This window comes from Drosophila navojoa, chromosome 2 (genome assembly GCF_054131105.1).
Source record: "Drosophila navojoa isolate 15081-1374.11 chromosome 2, UAZ_NAV_1.0, whole genome shotgun sequence".
NCBI classification, from domain to species: domain Eukaryota; kingdom Metazoa; phylum Arthropoda; class Insecta; order Diptera; family Drosophilidae; genus Drosophila; species Drosophila navojoa.
Window position 1 is genome coordinate 17,753,631 of NC_142890.1, and position 15,648 is coordinate 17,769,278.

A 15,648-nucleotide genomic window follows, 5' to 3' on the forward strand; every position below is an offset into this window, starting at 1 on the left:
TACCACTACTGCTACAACCCTAGCAAGCTTTCTGCACTTTTTTCTACTACTGGTATTGTCGGTATGGGGCTTAGGGATGCTGGTATTTTATATCTGCGTAATATGTTGTCAAAATTAATTATTGCTTCAGCACAGTTTTGCTCGTAAAGTTCGCTTTAGCAGTTAGAAATGTTGTGGATAAATTTAGCTTTTGGCTGTGCATGTGCATTAAGCAATTTAGGACTTGGTAGTTTCGGTAAAAAGCAAGCTTACATGTGGGAAACGAGCATAAGCATAAGCGTATTATAGGCTTATGAAATTAGCTTGTAATTAATTTGCCATTAGGAATAAAAATGTATAACATATTTATATTTATACTACTTCTCTGTATCTAATTTTCCCTTTGATTCCTTCTGAGTTCCTTTCTTTTTCTATATTCGTAAATGTGTTCTACTCATTACTCATTAGCATTTACCATAGTATTTTCTAGAATTTTTTCCCTTTTGCTTTGTGCCGCATTCGTAAACGTTTCAACGGCTGTTGCTTTTACAGCCTATAAAAAGTAATGGAACTTTACAGCATGTTTACAAGTCTCTTCTTTTTTTTTCAAACATCACCACCGCATCGAGTCCATATGCTAAATTATCTCAGATACTCCATATTTTCCATCCTTTATTGACTCTGCTTCAGAGCACACTTAACTCAAGCATAGAAACTTTTTGTGGCTTGTTGACTTAAGTGCTGTGCCTTTGGCTGCCGGCACTTGTTTAACCATTCATAAAAACCTACTCTCAACCACTCTGACACACTTCAGTGTCCGCACCACCAACACCACTTACCCCTCTGATCCCATCAATCCCATCCTAGCCAAAGGAGAGCCAAATAGCATGATGTTTTTCTCCAAAAAAAGAACTCTGCTGCCTACTTTCAGGCATCTAATCACGCAGTAGGCTATGCGCCAGGCAGGACAGCTCAGTTTACCAATTCTATTAAAATTCTTCTCAAAAGTCACACGCAAGCAGAAAGAGACAGCAACAGTGAGAGAGTGAGTGAGTGAGAGAGACAGATGGATAGAGGTCGAGCAGTTAGGGACAACTACATATTAGAAAAGTATTAAATTACAACGCCCATGTAGAATACACGCCTCTGTTTGCACAATGTCCTTGCAGCGACCGGCTGTGGTGCGTCTCTGTGTGTCCTGGTGGCTATCCTTTTTCTGTTCCTAGCTGCTCTCTGCGCTGTTTTGTCCTCTTTTTTGTGTCGCAGCATGAAAATTATAGGTTCTACGTCCTTTGGCTAGTCCAGTCCGTTCGGCAATGTGTGAAGTCATCGCTTTATAATCAAGTTTTCCTTTCAAGTTTCCTTTTCCTATTTTCCCAAATATCCCTCCCTCTCTCTCACTCTCTCTCTCTCTGTGTCTCTCTCTGTCTCTATTTCTATCTGGTCCATATGGTCGCACAAATTGTCGCCTTGCCGACAGAATATGTGGCTCGTTGTGAATGTGTGTTTGTATTTGACTCCTTTTGCCGTTTACTTACTGCTGACTGTCCTGCATGTCCTGCTCTGTCCTTACGTGTTCTGTCCCCTGCTCTGTCTCTGCGCTGTGCATCTGCCATGAAAATTAAATTGACCGTAGCTGCTTAAAGTTATTAAAGTCGAAAGGCATCCGGCTTAGCTCCCATTCCCACTAAGATAACATTTAGAAAAGGCCGCACAGAGTTTTGCACACATGCCATGAAGACAAGGGAATACCCTTTACGGATGTGGAAGAGTAAGAGAACTTGACTCAAAGTTTCTACAACTGATGTGATATAGTTTATAGAAATCTTTTGCAGTTTTATTCAATGATACATTTAGAGGCAGAGTATTAACAGTCGGTAGCATATTGTTGGCATTTCCTTGTTCCGTGTGTGCCCTACATGATTGGTTGAGTCAGCGAAATATGTGCGAGATTTTGCACAATTTTAGCCCCGCTCCTCTCTCATCACATAAAGCAATTTTCGGTCTGGGCGTGGGTCAATCGTTCGTGAAGGTTCAGCTGTTGAAAGGAGGACTGGCATGACATCAGAAGGTTGCTTGAGATTGTTTGCAGCTAATCAGATTCTAATAAAACACGTACTTGAGCCGATAAATTTAAATAGATGCTGACACGTAATGCTAATCGATATAAATCAAAACAATTGTGTTGACTCTCGACAGGGCTTAGTTGCAAAAATCTAAGCAAAACATATAAAAAGGGTTGAACAAATTAATTTTCCTGAGGAAATTTAGTTCAGCTGTCTAAGTAAGATGCAGTTAGTTAGCTGAGAGTACTGTGGAGATATTTAAAATTAGAATTTTATTTTTCATTACTGTTGTCAGCTGTAACATAATTTTTTATTTTTATATGGCATCAATTAATTTAATTCAATATTTCTATTAGAATTTCTTTATATAAGGCTAAGCTTCACAGATTTATTTGTATATTTAAAAACATCAATTTTTAAAATATATTTTTTTTTATTTTATTTGTAGTTCTTCCTTATTTTTCGTCCAACATTTTATCGATTTCTCTACACTTCAGAGTTGCCATTTTGCTATTGATTTTGTATCTCTTTCATATCAGTATATCATCAATCTTGATTACCTCATGCATCAGCATCATCTCAATCATCATTACCGTTATTCACGCATTGCTGCGTGTCACTTTCACTTTTGCGTTTCATTTTGTTTACCCGTTTTCATAATTTGCCATTGCATACTTTTTGCGGCTGTGTAATTTTTTTCGTGCTGCCTTCGTTGCTGATTAAACCTGCACACACACACACACACACACACATATGCAGGCACAGACAGACTCTCCTATCTCTCTGTCACTCTCGCACACACACACACATGTACACATGTACAGAGAGATTTTCTTTGTTCTCTGTGCCTTTCTCTTAGCATTCTCGTCGCTTTACGTTGGTAATTTCGCTTCGTGTTTACTTTTAATTTGCTTAAATGAGGCGTAAGTGAGCAAATTTTTTAAGTGCGTTGTAATTTTTAATGAACTTAAAGTACAGCCAACAAAAAGTAGCAAAAAGAAGCAAGGAAAAGAGTAAAAATGTGTAATATAATGAGATAGATAATAAGTGAAAACGCAGAAGCTTCTCTTGTGTGCATTTTGCGTGTTATTTCTGTTAACTCTGCAAAAGCTTTTTGAGCTGAAAAAAAAAAAACACTTTTTTACAAGATTTTATGAATTGGTTATTTTATAAATTACACCATATTAAATAAATTATGTAAAATAATTTTTCTATTTGTATCTTTGCAGGTATGTTTCTTTATTCTTGAAAGACATTTGTCAATGAATATTTCTTAATGGGTATGTATTTGGAAAGGCTCTTAAAATACAGTCTATTTTTATTCCTTAATATAGATAACATCTATTTGTAACGACGTTCAATGGACAATATTAAAGTCTTAAGGAATAAGAGATTATTATTTATTTAATTAGTCCTTCAGCAGTTCCACATACTTTTCTCTATCACACTTTAAAACTAATAATAGAATGTTGTTAGTAGAACAAGGCATGACTGTACCTTTAAGTGGATTTTCAACTGTTTTATGTGCTTAAAAAGCAAAAGGAAATTTCGGTTGTTTCTTTGTTTTACTAGAAAGTGGGCTGACAATCCAAAAATAGTACACATTTACTTAATTTCTCTCTAAAAATAAGTTGCTTAACAATAAAATTGTTTCAACCCATTTATTGTTGCGTGAATTGTTTACTAGTTAAACTTTTTAAGGTGTGGCAACTCTATTATGTTTTTTCTTTAGCTACAGTATTTATATTCGTTTTTAAACAATTTTTAATATTCTCATCGCGTTGACACCATTTTGAGTGTGTCAATTGTAAACAAAACAGAAATAAGGTTTTTCATTGCATTGCGATGTGACTTTTCATTGTCATCGTGTCGCCTTTATTCACAAATACATATATATACATATATATATAATGCTTGCCTTGTCATTCAATGCATTCATTTGCATTGCTGACACTGATCTGTTGGCCGCCTTCCAGTTGGCAATATATGTATGTGCCCAAGTGTTTTTGGCAACCCTATTGGCCACGTCCAGAGTTGCCAGTGGACAGCAAAGTTTTTGCTAAATACCAAGAGCTAATTTTCCTGGAAAAAATGTGGGTAAACGCCAATTGAATTCAATTTTCATTCAAAGTAAATAAATAAACATTAAATTCGATATTCAAAAAGTAAATTTATTTATTTCGCGGGTAATTCAATTAAAAAATTTGTTTTTTCTATTTTTTGCGAGCAAGCATATGACAACAGCTGAAATCAACGGCCACGGTTTTGTTCATAATTGAAAAATCATAAAAAATATGTATGTATGTAATTATAAATATACATAAACAAGTTGCAGCAAAAAGAAAACGAAATGAGAGATTGCATTCGATTCGGTTTGGTAGGTTTCAATTTAAACAGCTGAGGAAAAAAATGCGACAAACATTGTGCAAATGTCAATTAACTTTCCACGACAAAGACACAAATAGTCAACGAATTTACATACATACATAGTGTATAAAAGATCTGAAGAGGTTTGGGAAGCAGCGGTCAACAGTCAAATTCAAATTGATTTTTAATTAATTTTCGTCACATTTTTGTGCCCTTTGAAATGAATGAAAATTGCTGCCAATTGCTGGCTGGATGGCTGTATTGCGCCTGGCCTCTCGCTCTAAGCGATGCTGAGAATCCAATTGACTTTAAATGTGTGTGTGTGTGTGTGTGTGTGTGTGTGTGTGTGTGTGTGTGTGTGTGTGTGTGTGTACTGTCTGTGTATTTGTGTGAGTGGGTGGGTGGTTTAGTATTGGTCTGTGTATATACAATATGTAGAGGGTTGTATTGTCAACTATTATAAATTCAATTTAGATACGTGATGGATGTACGAGAAACGAGAAGAACAAAGTAAAAATGGAAAACAACATGAGAATTGTGTTAGTTTGTGGTAGAGCTGAGAGAGGGTTGCAGTTGCTGGGTGTAAAATAAAAATGCGATTACACATACATATGTACATACATATATGCTATTGACATAAATAACTCTCATGCCATCGAAAATGTTTGTATATCAATTGAGTTTGCGTAGACTAAAGAAATCAATTGCATTTGCATTTAATAAATTCAATTGAAATATGGCAGAAACAGAAATTAAATTAAAAATAAATTTCAAAGTATTAGAAATTGTTTAAAATAAATTATAAATTTGGTAGTTATTTTTATTATTGATTTTTTTTTATTTTAATTTTTATTAATAAAAAAGAAGTTTCTATATATTATAAAAAAATATAACTATTATAAAGAAATTTTAAATATTAAACTTTTAACAACCTATCAAATAACCCTAGCCAAGGTAGATACTAAATTCTTATATTCCAGTAGAGCACACGAGAAACCCGTAAAGGCCGAGCCCTTTTGAGCTCAATTCAATTTCCCCCATTTCAATGCATGCTTTACATATGCTTATATATAAATGGTTGAAAAATAGTTTGATGCAATATGTACGACAGCATCATTCAAGTGCCTGACAACCCTGTGCTCCATCTACACATATGCAAAGTGCAAATACACACACGCACACATAAACACGCTGACACACACTTGAAACTTTATTGCCTCATGTCTGGTTGGACACTTCACACAGCTGTTTTTTTTTTTTTGCAAAAAACGAAGAGCAACATGAAATTGTCAGAGAAAAAAATGCAGATAAATTGCATGAATACCGCATGCTGCACTTATCGTTATCGATAAAAAGAAACTTCAATGTTGTCTGTGCAACACAAAAAAAATAAATAAATAAATAAGAGATAAATTAATGGCACCGTGGTGTAAAATAAATGAGATGGCGACAAATTGACACAGGCTTGAGCTAATTTTAATTAATTCGACCAGGTCCCTGGCTAATTACAGCGGCTATAAAGATAGATAGTAAGAGCGAGAAAGAGAGGGAACATGCGTATAGGCTGTCGTTGCATGTAACGAGCGCAGCTAACGAGCGGCAGCGAGATTAGCATCTTGGCTTGATCGTTACAACAACTGTCTCTCTTGCTCTCCTATGCAACGCTGCCTTGCCTGTGCTCTCGCACCGAGTTAAACTTGTTGTGCAGTTAGGCAGGTCGTGGCCGGCTCTGAAAAATTTTAGGCCAAGCACACACACTCACACACACACACACATAAGTTACTCACACATAAGTTCATACTCGCGAACAGCCCGCTGCTCGTCGCGTGCGGTGAACGAACTCAAAGCTGTTTGACGGGAACACATTTCGCATGGCCCAGGTGCGAGAGCGAGACGGACTGCGCTTAGCATTACTCACTTCCCACCGCTCCTCTCTAAGCTTGACTTGCAGCTTTTTTGAATGTCATTGTCGAGGCAGAGCCGAGAGAGCGATAGCGTTGTTTGTTCTCTTTTTCTTATGCTTGGCTCTGTCTTAGTTTGCATAAGCTTCAGTTAGTTTTGTTGTTGTATCTTGTTGGCTGTTGCTTTTGTGCTAATTTCGCATGTGATTGGCGTGCATTGAACTTGTGCGCTAAAACCAAAGCACAGAGGCACATATACAGAGGCGCACGCCCATAGCAACACGTGAGCAGCAGCATTAATTAATGCTGCTGCTGCTGCTGCAATGTTGCTGCAACATGTTTATGGCAACTTGTTGAACAGCGTGCGCGGTTGTTCCGCTGTCGTACTACCGTTAGAAGTTAGTGAACTGTCTTTCTGTTCTGCTCTTGTAATGCATTCCTGATGATACTCTTCGTGTTCGAATTGTTGTTGTTGTAGATGATCATTTTCCATCATTTTGTTTGCTGCGCACACAGACAATTTTCCAGCTTATGAGATTGCAAGAGTCCACTTCAATTTCATGTTCTCGTGCATGAAATCAATGTTGTTGTTGTTGCTTTTATTATCTGCCTTCTTTTGACACTCCTCTAAGAGATATATGCGGCCCAGGTGGAGTCCAGGCCTAATATGTAATTTAACGCTATGCTGTTCTTGTTGTTGTTTCTTTTTTTGTGCCTTATAAGGTTTTTGTCTTGCCTAGCTTACGTTTCGCGCTCTCGTTTTAGTTTCAGCTCTGATTTTTTTTTCTGTATTTCTTTCTTTCTTGCCTAGTTCTCGGCTTAATTTGTTTAGTCACACTTTGTTGCCAGAAGTCAACAAACTCCACATGGGTTCAACGTTACCTAATAATAATCGTACTATCCCCTAGGAGTCAGACCGCTTGAGGTTTTTAGTTGTATTTCATTTATTATCGTCATTAAAGTTCACGGAGGGCGTGCTACGACTTGTCGTCTAGTTTCGTATAATTAATGAGGTTTCGAAATAACAATCAGGTGTAAGAAATAATGATAAATGAAGAAATATGAATATTATGCCCATCAAATATTTAGATATGCTTATTCCATAGAATTTCAGTATTATTATTCAACTCCAGGGCTTTCCTTTCCGTTTATAACTGATCAAATCATCAAGAAAATCAGCACTCAATTTCCACCTGGGTTTCGGTTATGTCTCCGCTATTTACTCTTCATGTTCCATGTTCCAGCGGAACATGTTTGGGCAACCTGTTAACTTTCAGCAACATATGGCGGAAGCAACAACGAACAAAGAGTTTGCAGCATAACAAATATAAACACACATATACACACACAAACACATGCATGCACATTGCATGGCCAAAAAGTGCTGAGATATTCTAAAAAAGATAACTGCGCTTTTCTTCACACGCAACTGGCAATGCCGTCTGAACTGACCAGTATAAGAGTCGTCTAGAGCGCAACAGTTTTCTCTCGCTCTCTCAATCGCAGCACAAACTGTTTCCAATTTTTGGGGTGTGCTCGCTTTACCGCCGCACATAAACGTCAACAACAAGTGTTTGCCGTATGCGCTGAGCAAACTCTACACTCTACACACGAAATCATTGCGCTCACTGGCTCTCTCGCTCTTCTACACAACAGCACAGTAGGCCAAAGTATGAGAGTTTATATTATTGTCTGAGCAGAGAAGAGATTTGAACTCTTGTATGATTATGGTTTAATTTGCTGTGAATTTTATATTTAATGAGCTAGAATGCATGATGTTGCATTTAAATGCTGTCACTGCTCATGAAATTTGTCATATATATTTGATTAGCTTGCACTTGCTCTCTCTCCACTGTGCCAAATTGACCGCTTCGTTAGCGCTGCATTCGTGCCACAAACGAACTCTCCGCTTCGCTCATTCGCTCGTACGCTTTGAGTCGTCGTTTCTTTGGCTCGGCCCGAATCGTATCATAGGCAGGAAAATCAGTTCGCGATGGAACTTTGAACACAACGGTTCGTTCTACCGTGTTTCCGTTTCGTACTTCCCAATTCGTATATCCGTTAAACGTAAGCGATTTGTCGGGGAAATCAGAAAATAAACAAATAATATCGTGTTATTATTAGTAATAAATTATAAAAATTATTATTCATATTATATTTATTAGATATTAATATAATTGAGGAGTGTGCAGTAAAAAATATTCACAATTCTGAATGTGCAATACTAATAACAACAAAGAGATAGTTGCAATAATATAATATTTATAACATAAATCAGCAATTCCTGAAGAAATCCAAGATAATTCATACAACAATTGTTGCTTTTTTGCGGTGCGTGTCATTTGATTGATTCCGAGGATTCGAACAACGTCGTGGACATCAATGTGTGAGGATTAATGCTGCATGTAGATACAGATGCATATAGTATATGTGCATATATATACACAGATATATCTCTCTACGGGCAGCATCTCATATATCGCTCTTGCGGCCTGCAAAGCACGTCTCACGAATGCGGCTTAAAATTTAATTGAAACGCGACCCCGTAGCCGAACAATAAAAAAATACGAAATTTCCATTTCGTCAACCTAAGAAGAAACGAAAAAAAAAAAGAAAACACAGAATCAACAGTTTTTGAGCATAAAATAACGATAAATACATTAAAATAAATTCGCTCTACAGAAATCAGAAACCAAAGTTCCAGATAGCCAGCTCAAACTTGATAACAAAGCTGATTTTTTTTTAATGGTTGTTGTTTTGAAATAAAATTAAAAAAAAAAAAAAATATATATATTTTAAAATTATATCGGAATATATAATATAATATAGGGGCTTTACGCTTATCAACAGCCCGGATAAATTGCAACGGAAGAGTGTGTGTGTGGGTGTGTGCGTGAGCATAAATATCAACAGCAAGCGGAACAACAAAAACTAAAATAATCGGGACCGCAAGCGATTTCAACAAAATGGTAGTTTTAGAAACTGCCAGCGCCCTACTGGGCGGGCCATACGCCCAGGGCGCACCCGCCCTGAAAATGGTGCAAAAACGCTACATTGGATTACATCAATGGCTGGGACCAATACGCAAAGAGCTAAAGGAGCATATTGTAAGTGTTCCAAACTTGTTGAACTGAAATCGACCAACATTTATTTAGAGAGATTTTTTGTGGTGTAGATCTATAGATTTAGCTAATATTCAATGATCCTTTGAGAGAATGTGAATTCGGGAAATCAAACTGAAACTTATCTAGAATATATTTGATAAGGTTTTCTAGGAGGCAAAGCAATCCAATCTAATTTACATATTTCATATTAATATTTCTTTTATAAAATTTGAATAAAATATACTGCTCGGTAGCTCTTAAACTGTTAATCCAAAGTTCTTAAGGTTGTGCTCTCAATTCCCGTATAGCTACTGTAACCTGTATAATTTGTTCTGTTTCTAAAAATTATATTTGACTCAGCCAAGATTAGAAAACTGAAAACAGTTTGCGGTAATATTAGTGATTCAAATCCCCGCATTTCGTATATGACTGAATTATTGACCAATAGGAATGATTTGCTTAATGAATCAGGATATTTGTGTTGTGATAAGTCTCTTACTTTGAAATCAAGATCTTCGATATAGATTATTGGCACATGGAACTCAAAAAAAAATATATATAAATATTTATGCTATTACTAAATATGTATATATAGCAGTATATTTTGATTTCCATTCTATCAGCAAATTGTTAATTTTATAGTCTATTCCATGCTCTCTACTAAAAACTAACTAGCTTTCTCTTGCTTTTGTTCTGAAATGGATTATTGCAAATGAAGTTGATCTAATTTGTGGAGCTTTAATTTGCATTTAGTTTTCCATTGAATACTTTGCAAGATTTTTCTCGATTTCCATTGCATATTAGTAATTCGTTTTGTTTTCTGCAATCGTATATTTCTAATTATTTCCGTTCATTGTTTGTTGCTTTGATGTAGCTTTGTCAACTTGTCACACTCTTCTATTGGCCATGGTCGTCTCTACTCATTTCTCGCTACTCGCTCCTCCCCCCCGCCCATCGACTTTTCCACAATTTTGTTGTCCATTTCAATTTCGTTTTCAAACATTTTCACATTGATTGCGTGCGTGTGCTTTTGTTTGTGTCTCTCGCTCTGTTGTTGTTGTTGTTGTACTGCATTGATTGATTGGCAATTTGATTGATTATATGCCAAAATCCCTTTTATTTAACGTATGTATATATTTATATATACCACTTTCAGATCAGGCTAAGCTATAATTGTTGTCTATTCGCTCGAATCGAGAAACAAAAACTGAAACTCGATTTGCGATTGAAAGCTCTGTTCGCAACTAGCCAACTAGTTGGCTGGTGAGCTGGTTAGCCGGTTAGCTGTTGGCCGATTTGGCTAGAGCATTTGGCGTGCTATATTTATGAGTAGGTTCCCCCCCACAATCTCTGGCCAAGACTAATGAGCATCCATTACTCATCTGGCCGGGATGCAGCCAGAAATACAGAAACAGAACCCAGACCTGTGGCTGAAGCCTGCCTGCCCAGCGGCTGTTCTATTAGAAGAGTTGCGTTTTTGCCAGCCAAAAAGGATGGGAGCGGGATCAAATTGAGGTACATATAGGTAGGAGTATCTTTGGGGATGTGGCGGCGGCCTAATTAATGTGTGTGCAGTAAATTTATGACCAGAGGCTTAAGCAGCTTATGAATTATGTCTTCAAGGGGGGAGAGAGCTGCATGAGTGCGTATACGCGCCAAGTGTAGAGGTGTAGGTGTAGAGGTGTGTATATATATATATGTGTGTGTGTGTGTGTGTGTGCAGGTGTGTACGTGCTCAGTTTCCAATTGAGTGATTTATGCGCTTGAAAAATGCATGTAAAATGCGGCTGCAACTGGCGGAGCATAAAGCAACAGCTAATAGAGGGAGATAGCAAGAGAGAGAGAGAGAGAGAGTGAGAGGGAAAAGAATAGACAATAGAGAGAGTGAGAGTGAGAGCGAGTCACACAGCTCATTAAGCTGTAACCAAAGCCCTAATGGAGACTGCAAGACAAAAAGAGAGAGAGATAGAGGGGAAAAAGAGAGAAAGAAATATCTGCAGTAAGTGTGTGAGTCAAGTAGAACGTTTGATATTTCTGGATTACTTCGGGCTCAACAAGAATACGAGCAGTGAGAGGCTAGCGCCTTAAATATCTCAAATAAATGTTTACAATTTGTTAAAGTTATGTGTGTGTGTGTGTGTTGTACAACTGTAACCAGAACTAACTGCAACTACATATTACACTGAGCGAAACAGCAAAGAGCTTTTATGAGAGCAGCTCATATGGATATTTCTGTCTCTTTCTTGATATTGTAAATGCAACATGAAATGATTTAAAAAGAAATTTGAATATTTGCTATAGAAATCGTTAAGCTTTTAGAGTTCATTCAGCCATGCTGTTTTCGTTCAGTGTAGCAACCGTACAACGTTTGCAGCTGCATTACGTATACGCTATAGTGCGCCGACTGTCGCTCAGGTTACACACACACACGCACACACTCAATGGGCATTGTCAGAGTTGGAAAAATGTGACCTGACATCGATGCGACGCGATGCGGCGGCAAATGCCACTGTCAAATCGAGGTATCGCTTTTCATGTTATTGTCATGGTTGTTGCTGATATCCCCAGAATGAGTCAAGGGGAGAGATTGAAACGTGAAGAGGGAAACGAACCAAGTCTAAGTCTATCTAGTAATATATGATTAAAATGAAAATTGCAGCAGAAAAGATGAAAGAGAGAGAGAAAGAGAGATAGAGAGAGTAGGAAAGAGTATTACAAAATGTAACCTGATTGAATTATATTCAATTTAAATGAGATATATAAAGCAATATTATGATCTAGTTTAATGTATTCCAAAAGCATATTAAATTTATTTTATATGTATTACTTTATTAATTTTGTTCCTTCTTAAGGCTAAACTCATTCTCTGGGATCTTAAATTAAAGTCTACAGTAATTTCTGTCTAATTATAGAATCCGCAATCCGCAATTATGGTTTCTCCAGCACAAGCAAACCGCAATTTTGCTGATAGTCGCAATCTGAATCATATGTTGTGATTGCCTCTCTCCTCCCCCCTCTCTGAGACTGCAGCTGCTATGACCATTTTAAAGTTGGTCCACTTTCTCAGTTGATTATTGCCTTAAACTTCAAAAGTTGGAAAAAAGCATTTGCCATAGCTCTGGCCATTTCTAGTTATTCTCTCTCTCTGTCTCTTTCTCTCTCTCTGTTTCTATTTAGTTGACCTGTTTCTTTAAAGCTGTAAACGACCACAAAATGCTGAGAGACAGCTGTCACCAGACATTGGCCCGCAAAAGCCAACAACTTGCCAAGCGATTCAAGTGTACATCTTTGAATGACTTGTCTAACTGACTGACTGACTGGCTGACTAAGTGACAAACCGACTGACTGACTGGATGACTGACTGAATGAGTGAGTGATAGACAGATAGACGACGACTGCATGCGCGTCTGGCTGTCCAACCAGTTGTACAACTTGCAAACTTGAAAACTTTACACAAGTTAAACACTGAAAAGCGCTTCAGGCGACTTACAAGAGGCTTTTCAATATAATAATAATAATACGAAATGCATGCAAAAGAAAAAAAATGAATAAAAAATGTATAAATACAAGAAAATGAGAAATCTAACTAAAGCCAGCCACGATTTATGCTTAAGATGCAGTGCTGGCGGCTTCTATCCTCTCTCTCTCTCTCTCTCTTTTTCTCTACCTCTCTCGGTTGTTTTTTGTCGTTGAGACAATTTGTTGTTGTTGCTTGTGTCTCTGACTCGTTAGATCTATGCCCCTTAGCTTCCGCAATTTGTGTGGTCTTCATTGCTGTTGCGCTTTTCTCTCTCTTGTTTTTTGTTTTTTTGTAAAGTCCTTGATGGCGGCCCGTACCTTAAGCCGAAGCTCGCTTCCATTTAAATCTTTGCACAAATCGTCTCATGGGCGCCTTAAGGCCTCTCTTGAGTTACCCTTGCCTGCGCCCACTCGGCTTCTTGTTTCTGCTCCACTGACGCAACTCGAGTGTCTCCACTTGGGCTCCGCTTGTTTGGGGCGGGTATGCTTTATGCAACTGCAACAGCAACTGCAACTGCAACTGTTCCTCTTCCTCTACTTTGGCTATGGCCTCTTGATTTAGCCAACTCTTGACTCCCACTTTTTGCCATGCATCGCTGCTGGCGCATTGCTTGCTTCTTCTACTTCTTTTTTTTTTTCTTTCTTTCTTGATTGTTTTTGCTCTGATATGTTGTCTCTTTGCAAAGGCCTAAGCCCGAGTCTCTTTACCGGCAATTAAGCCACGCAACTTTCTATGAAATTAGCGCAACTCACGTTCATATGAGTTCAAATGCAATCGAGGCCAATGACAAACTGAGCTTCTCTGTTGGCCTTTTCGACAGTGTCTTAGCCTTGGCCAGGGAAAGAGAGAGAGAGAGGAGTGTCATAATGCTAGCACATCTCGTCTACTTTTTCTGCTTAAAGCTTCTTCTTAACGTTTCACCTTTCATGCTGGCTGACCTGTTTAGCGCTAATTCGTATTATTGTGAATTTCTTTAGTATTCTAAGAATAATTATTAAAATATTTAAGTCTATCTTTAATTAGTTTGTAAATCTACATAGCTTAGATCAGATATGTTTTTCCACATTTCAATTGTGTCTGGCATATTTAAATCACATTTCATCGCTTATCTCTTTCCAAGTCTAATTTCATTAGACCCAAGTGTTGTCAGCAGTAGTCGAGCAGGTGCCTTCTGAGTTTGTGTCTTTATCGCCAAATGTATCTACATATACGAGTATGGCTCTAGCCATGTATCTTATGTGCACTTCACAACTTTGGCTTTGCTACGCTCTCGGGTTTTCCACTTATGTTGCAGTATTTTTTCTTATTTTTTGTTTGCTTCTTCTTTCTCTCATTCATTCTTTCTTTTGCTGATTTCTTTCGGATTCTTTCCCCCTATGCAATTGCATTCGTGTGGGGCTTCTTTTTTTTTCTCGTGCAGCTGTGAGTTTTTCCTACGTTTTCATAAATTAAAAGTTAATAAAAACCGCAGGTAGCTCTAATTTATTTTTAATATTTATTTTTATGTTCGCAGCGCCGCGCTGCGTGCAAAATTGCAGAATTTCGCTAGCATAGAGAGAGAGAGAGAGAGAGAGAGCGAGTGCGAGATATAGAGAAGAGCTACAGCGAATGGGGATTCGTTTATTGCCCCCCTTCGCCCTCTCTTCATTTATATTCATTTTTAATATGGGGTGCAGAGAGTGCATTTTTTTTTGCTGCCGCTGCGGTGAAAATTGTTCCAAATTAGGTAGCACAACATGTGTGTGTGTGTATGAGTGTGTGTGAAAAAATGTGATTTCTTTCCTTGTTGCTTTAACGAGTTCATGCTTTGTTGCATGTGCAGCTATGTTCGGCATGGGATTGGCAAAAGAATGTTGGAGTTAAGGCGAATTACTCTGAACAATTTAATTTTTTCACAGTTAGTTATCTTGAGTTGAGGTTTTCTGTTCAGGTGAAAACTGGAGCAGGAGCTGAACGTGAAATGAAGTGAGAGAAAAATAGGATTAGGCCATAGTCAAGCTGTCAAGTTGAGTTAAACAGTTATAGAAATTGTCTATCAAATGTAAATCAGGAAATGAAGGAAATAAAAAGTTATAATTGGAATGTAACAGTCTAAAGTTCATATAATTATGTCAATATTACTTGAATATATCATCCATCATGTCTGTATCTGTATTTTGGACTTGATTTAAGATTTTCCTTAATTTATTTACAATTTCCTTTATATGAATAGTTCTTCTTCGATTTATATATAATTTTAATTATTATTAAACAATAATTGAATATTTTCTTCTCAAGCAGCTTGATTGAAATATAACTGCTTATTTATTTAAATACCCTTTAAATGTGTAAGCAGTAAGTCGCTGTGGTTGTGCCACTTGCCCACTTGACTATCGTTATGGCCATAAAGTTTCAGCCAAGTTGGTTAAATCCAATTAAGTGCACTTGCCAAATGCATTTTGCAGCAGACAAAGAAACTTTTAAGTTACACACACACACACACAGAGAGAGAAAGAAACACACACACACACACACACATACACAAACACCTGGCTGGTAATTATTTCCAAATCTTGGAGTCTGTTCTCTGGACCTCGGCTAGTTGGCTTGGGCCAACTTTAATGAACTTAACTCAATCGCAATTGCCAACGCAATCGTAATTCCAATTCGCAGTCGCAATTTTCACTTTTTCAATTAATTTTCTGTCAACGTTTGCGAAAAAGCAAACTTTT

At 37.3% G+C, this 15,648-nt stretch overlaps 1 protein-coding gene across 10 annotated transcripts in view; it reads left to right on the forward strand.

The window, feature by feature from the left end:
• pum (pumilio) overlaps positions 1-15,648 on the forward strand; it is a 204,546-nt gene that overhangs the window by 93,091 nt on the left and 95,807 nt on the right. For 3 of the 10 annotated variants that reach the window (XM_089256840.1, XM_089256834.1, XM_089256845.1), the window contains exon 1: positions 8,291-9,420. The exons of the other annotated variants lie outside the window; for them this stretch is intronic. In XM_089256840.1, the coding sequence (XP_089112966.1) occupies positions 9,280-9,420 (141 nt within the window). In that variant the 5' untranslated portion in view covers positions 8,291-9,279. Of the gene's footprint in view, positions 1-8,290; positions 9,421-15,648 lie in introns of those variants that run through there. 10 annotated transcript variants of the gene reach the window in all.